Source organism: Manacus vitellinus, unplaced genomic scaffold (assembly GCF_001715985.3).
Source record: "Manacus vitellinus isolate BGI_N305 unplaced genomic scaffold, ASM171598v3 scaffold_27_pilon, whole genome shotgun sequence".
Lineage (NCBI taxonomy): Eukaryota > Metazoa > Chordata > Aves > Passeriformes > Pipridae > Manacus > Manacus vitellinus.
The window spans coordinates 8746233-8751951 of record NW_021940039.1 but is presented as its reverse complement, the minus strand read 5'-3'; the positions used below and the strand labels follow the sequence as shown (position 1 = coordinate 8751951).

Below are 5719 nucleotides of genomic sequence, written 5' to 3'. Positions count from 1 at the left end.
GTCAGGGGGTTGCAGAGCCAGAAGGTCCCCCCTGAGCCTCCTTTTCTCCAGGCTGAGCCCCACCAGCTCCCTCAGCCGCTTCCCAAAGTGTTGCACTGGGAGAATTCCAGGTTGGAAGGGATCAGATTTAATTGCAGAAGACCAAGGTGCCCTCTGAGATATTGCTGCAAATCCTAAAAGGCTTCTTGGTTCACTGGTTTCAGCCTGATTTACTTTGTGGTATCAAGTATGTGACTGTCACCTGTATTATATTAATTTCTCAGAGCCAGATTTTGATTTGGGAACCTATTTCCCATTGAAACTGTGAATGGATTGGATGGGTGATGGATTTCCTTTCCTGGTCTCTCCATCATCTGTAAATGGATCTTACTGACAGACAAAAATACCTGTAAAGTGTGTGTGTGGATATGTACCTGCAGGTTTTTTTTCCTTTTGCAAATGAGGAGAGATTTAAGCACCAAATCTTTGCAGTTCAAATAACAAGAAAAGCCACCAGCCCAGGATTCGTGGGGAAGTGAGGCTTGGAGAGGACAACAAGGAGATGATGAGGGCTGAGCCTCTCCAAAGTCTGAAGGTTATAAGTTTCTCTGTGACTTAGTTCTCCCTCTAAAAAATGAACCAAACCACAACACCCCTCTGGCCCATATTAAAATATGATCCAATCTTTACAAAACGGGGACGAGTTTCCACAGAGGAATAATTCCACAGAGAACATTGCACCACCATTTAGTGGGTGATGGATTTTGTTCTTTCCCCCCGTTGCTCAGGTGCTCCCCTGACAGTGGCAGGGGGGATTTGAGGAGACTGATGCCATTTTTCACACAAACATTTAATTAGCTGACATGGCATCGCCCTCAGCTTGTGCTTGCAGATTCCTGCAGGCCCATCCATTGAGGGCTGACAGCTGAGTCAGGGCCATAAACCCCCCATAAATCTGCTTTAGTGCCTGCTGGTGTTTAGTTAACAACAGGACATAATCTCGTTGGAAATCTCAATGAAATCATCGTGTTTTCCTGCTTTGATAAGACAAAATTAATTCAGAGTTGTAGCTGGGTCTGGACTTGTGCCCGTTGGCATTTCAGTCTCTACCTGAGTGAACTCCAGCTCATCTCACCATAGAACTGGAGCACCACAGAATCCCAAACTGGTTTGGGTTGGAAGGGACCTGGAAGATCATCCAGTTCCACCCCCTGCCACGAGAAGGGACACCTTCCACTAGCCCAGCTTGCTCCAAGCCCTGTCCAACCTGGCCTTGGACACTCCCAGGGATGGGGTGCAGTCCTGCATCCCCCACCAGCATCTCTGAGATGTTTGGCACCAGCAGGTACCAACCCAGGGCTGGTGCCAGGCTGAGCACCCAGCTGGCAAGTGGGCAATGCTGGTTTTTTAACTTGCCCATTTTAACAACTTCAAAGCTCTGGTTTGAACAACTTGGGCACAAAACACATTCAAACCACATTATCAACACCTGGGCAGAGACAGATCCAAATCTAAGTCCACAGCAGCTTCAGCCTCAGCACAGTCCCCCTCCTGCAATGTTTCTTCTACCTCTGTTTCTGGGTAGGACCTTGCAGCACTTGCCACAGCTCCTTGCTTAGTGGTCAGGAGGTGATAGCTGGCAGCAGATGACAGAGCTCCCTGTGAGGGGTTCTCAGGAAATTGCCCCCTGGGCTAGGAAACAAGCCCAGTATGGGAGAGCCAAGAATTCAAAAATTATCCAAAATAGAGTAAGCGTTTCCCAAGTGATGCAGGAAAGGTTGTTATTGGGATTCTCTGGACCTTGAACTTTTGTTACTTAGAATCATGGAATCACAGGATATCCTGAGTTGGAGGGAACCACCAGGATCATCCAGTGCAACTCCTGGCCCTGCACAGACACCCCAACAATCCCACCCTGGCCCTCAGAGCCTTGTCCAAACCCTCCTGGAGCTCTGGCAGCCTTGGGGCTGTGCCCACTGCCCTGGGGAGCCTGGTCAGTGCCCAACCACCCTGTGGGGGAAGAACTTTCTCCTGAGATTCAACCTGACCCTGCCCTGACACAGCTCCAGCCATTCCCTGGGTGCTGTCCCTGCTCAAAGGGAGCAGAGCTTGGAGCTGCCCCTCGGGAGGAGCTGCAGACCCTGCTGAGGTCTGACCTCAGTCTCCTCCAGCTGAACAAGCCAAGTGACCTTTAATCTCCCATTCTGCACCATTTTTAGATGAACACTGGGCTTCACTTTTCCCATCTGCAGCAGAAGACAATGGTATCTTCTCTCCTCTGGGTCTGAACATGAACTCAGATTTGCAAGAAGTCAAATCCTTGGTGCTGAGAGCCGTGTGCCCAGGGAGCCAATGTCAGTGCAATAAATAGTTCTCCTCCTGATTTACACTCAGCAAAAGCAAAACCGTGGTACACTGTCTCTGCTAGGCAGTTTTTTCCCTATTTTGGGCTCCCTGTGCTCACACTCTGCCTGTTTCAATTCCTTGCCTGTGCCTTTTGGTGCTGTAAGAACACTTGTCCCCTCTGGATCTCCCTTTGCCCCACAGACCAGCAGGAAACACGGGACTGCTCCAGGCCAGAGGGAGCACAGCAGGAGTTTCAGCTGTTCTGAAATATGTGGCAACACATTTCCCCCCCTGCCTTGTGAAGATATGGACACAACACACACGTGTAAGAGCAGCCCTTAAAATAAGACCTAAAAGTCACAGTGATGTTCACATCATCTGGCAAAAAGGCTCCTCCAGGGCACATTCACGTATATTTGTTATTTCCTCAGCCATGCACTGGCTTCTGGATGTACTGAGTAATTTGAAAGCTTTTTTCTTATTAGTTTCATTTTTTTTTCCCCACTACTTTGGCTCTTCACCAAGAGGAGACTTAATGTGAAATGTTAAGATGTGCACAATTGGCTTATTCGTGACCCTGGGCGGTGTTTGCATTAGAGATGAGTCAAATCACATGTATTGTTTAGGGGTCTTACCCGTCCTGATGGGTTTTTTGATGCCCTCCATGGCAGGATCAGGTGCCTGAAAGAGAATAAAGAGAAGGGATGGTTATCCTGGGAGCAGGGCATAGCCATGTTCAAGTGCAACCCTGCCTTAAAAGTGCATCTAAAGTGTTTTCCTCACCACAGACCTGTTTTTCTAACATGTTTTTCTCACACAGAATGTTTTCTAACATTTCTGATGCAGTCAGTGACTCTCTCAGGGCAGTAAGAAATGTGTGTGGGTTCTTTTGGGGCTGTTTCAGAGGAACAAGCCCTGAAAACCTCCATGGAGTGGCCAGAGTGGGATGGACACCCTTGAGAACCAGAGTTTGCCCCTGGGAAGACAAGGCTGGGTGATAACTGAAGCCCCCAAACAGGTCTGAGCATGAAAATGTTGTCCTGCCTCACCTCTGCTCCTACTTTTTGCTGGGATGTAAAACCAGGGGTCAAAATGGTGCAGGGGATTGTCCTCAATCAGTGTGACATGAGAACTTCCCAGGAAACAAGCTCCAAGGCTGGAATGCAGCAGGATTCCTCTGAGGTCTTGCCTCTGATTCATCACAGCTCTGCCACCAGACACAGGGCCCCGAGGGCTGTGCTTGCTTGCATGTTATTCCACACAAGTGAAGTCCCTGACAGCTCAGAAACCTCCAGCGATGCCCTCCAGGAGCAAAAAGTTCTCTCAAGAGCTGAGGAAAGACCCTGAGAGTCCCTCAGTGCTGGAAACTCTGTGTCACATCCTTTCACTGTCACACACCAAGTGGTCCCACCGGGATTTTTGATATTAAGGCTAAAACAGCTCCTCTTACCTGGGTACAAACCAAGTGTGGGGACTAACCAGGCTAAGTCCAGCTTACCACAGATCTCCAGAGTGTTTGGAGGTGGAAGGGACCCATAAGCATCATCAAGTCCAACTCTCTGCTCCTCACAGGACTACCTAAAACTAAACCATCTGACTGAGAACAGCTTCCAGCTGCTCCTTGAGCTCTGTCAGATTTGGTGCCGTGACCACTTCCCCTGGGGAGCCTCTTCCCACCAGCATGTCCAAGAAGAAGAAAGCTGGGAACCTGGTACCAACTTTAACAGAACATCTGCTATCTCCTGGGAGAAATGAGGCCCATCATGAGAAACAATTTCAGTGCTCTGTGTAGTGGTCTCACAACATGAGCACTTTATTTCTGTGTGTGAATTAAATAGCAGGTGGTGAGGGGAGAAGGAAGATGGTTGGACAGTGAGAGAAGTCACGTTGGGCCAGTTTGTGGTACTTCATCTTTTAGTCTTAAATGTTTAGGAATAGTTTTAATTAGAGTTTGGCCTACTGTGACCATGTTCTCAGCCATGCTGAAGTGTAGAGCTGTGTCTGCTCCCAGCAAAGCAATGCTTTGGTCTAATGCCAAATTCTGCGTCCTGCAGAGGTGGCAGAGGTGCTTCCAGGTGGGCTTGGCAGTGCTGGGTTAATGCTTGGACTCTATGACATTGGAGCTCTTTTCCAGTTTAAATGACTCTGTGGTTCTCCAGCAAATTAGATATCTGTAAAAAGTCATTTGTGCATTTTTCTCCTCCCACGCCTGAGTAAGGAATGGGCAGAGTTACCTGTTGAGACAGGATTTCTCCAGGTGACCTTCCTAAGCTGTGCAGGAAAGCTGCTGGGGTGGGAGATGAACAAAAACTGAGAGGTATGGTTTGAAAAACCAGGTGTTTCCAAGCTTTTTGTCCCCTACCCCACATCCTCCCTCACAAACCCTCCTGGACTCTGTGCACACAGATCATCACATCTGGGACTGAGGAGAGTTTTGGCTGAAAAGCCTCCCAAGGACCCTCTGCCAGAACCTCTCAACACCTTTCTTTGCCCCCTGCTCTGGGCTACCCCTCTCACACACACTCAGGGCACAGGGTTATTTTTCAATGTAATATATGAGCATTTCTGCCCTCTGTGGATAATAAAAGGAATTTTTACATGACAGGAGGGAGATACTCTGTCCCCAATGAGATTACACTGCATTAAATCATTTAATAGAGAAGTGTTTGGTAAAGCAATTGAGACATTGCCACCAGTGAGGTGGTCACCTTGCAAACCTCCCTCAGAGCTGGTGTGAGGGACAAGGGTGATATCCCAGAGCCTGTTTTGTAGTCAGGGCAACAGAAACAAAATTAAAAGGCACTAATTTATTGTGCTCTCCCTTGGGAAGTCTCTCAGCAAGTGAAACCAGCAGATACTAATGCAATTTATTTTCGTGACAACTGAGTAGAGATTGAAATAAAACTTTAGAACTTCCTTTGAAATATTACTGGCATTACTTCTGTCTTTTCTAACAGCAGAAATGTTGCATGTAATGCTGTTGTTTGGAATGCAAAAAATCACCCAGTGGGAGCCCAAATAGATTACATTCTACAGTGGCAGCTCAGAAATAATTCCTGACAGTGAATTCCACCCTGTCTGGAGTGATCTGGGTGCTGATGAGGAAGGATCTCAGTCTTTACTCAGCAAGCAGAATAATATGAGTTTGCTCTAATAGACAAAATAATCAGTTGTCAGTGAAAGTAATTTCGTTCTTGTTTCTCTTAATCATTTTACAAGGAATTTTCTCTGCCTGAGACAGAGTGGGACTGCTAAAGGGTCATTGTGAATTCCTGTGTCTGAGTGGTGAATATTCATCCAACCTGACATCTCTGACCACTGGGAGGGTGGGGAGGCCCTGGCACAGGTTGCCCAGAGAAGCTGTGGCTGCCCCATCCCTGGAAGTGTCCAAGGC

The 5719-nt window shown here is 47.8% G+C and overlaps 1 protein-coding gene across 1 annotated transcript in view; it reads right to left on the bottom strand.

Moving 5' to 3' along the window:
• The window catches only part of TNFSF8 (TNF superfamily member 8), a 17799-nt gene that overhangs the window by 6913 nt on the left and 5167 nt on the right, over positions 1-5719 (bottom strand). Inside the window, exon 2 of the mRNA XM_029960550.1 lies at positions 2961-3006. Within this exon, the coding sequence (XP_029816410.1) occupies positions 2961-3006 (46 nt within the window). The remainder of the gene's footprint in view (positions 1-2960; positions 3007-5719) is intronic.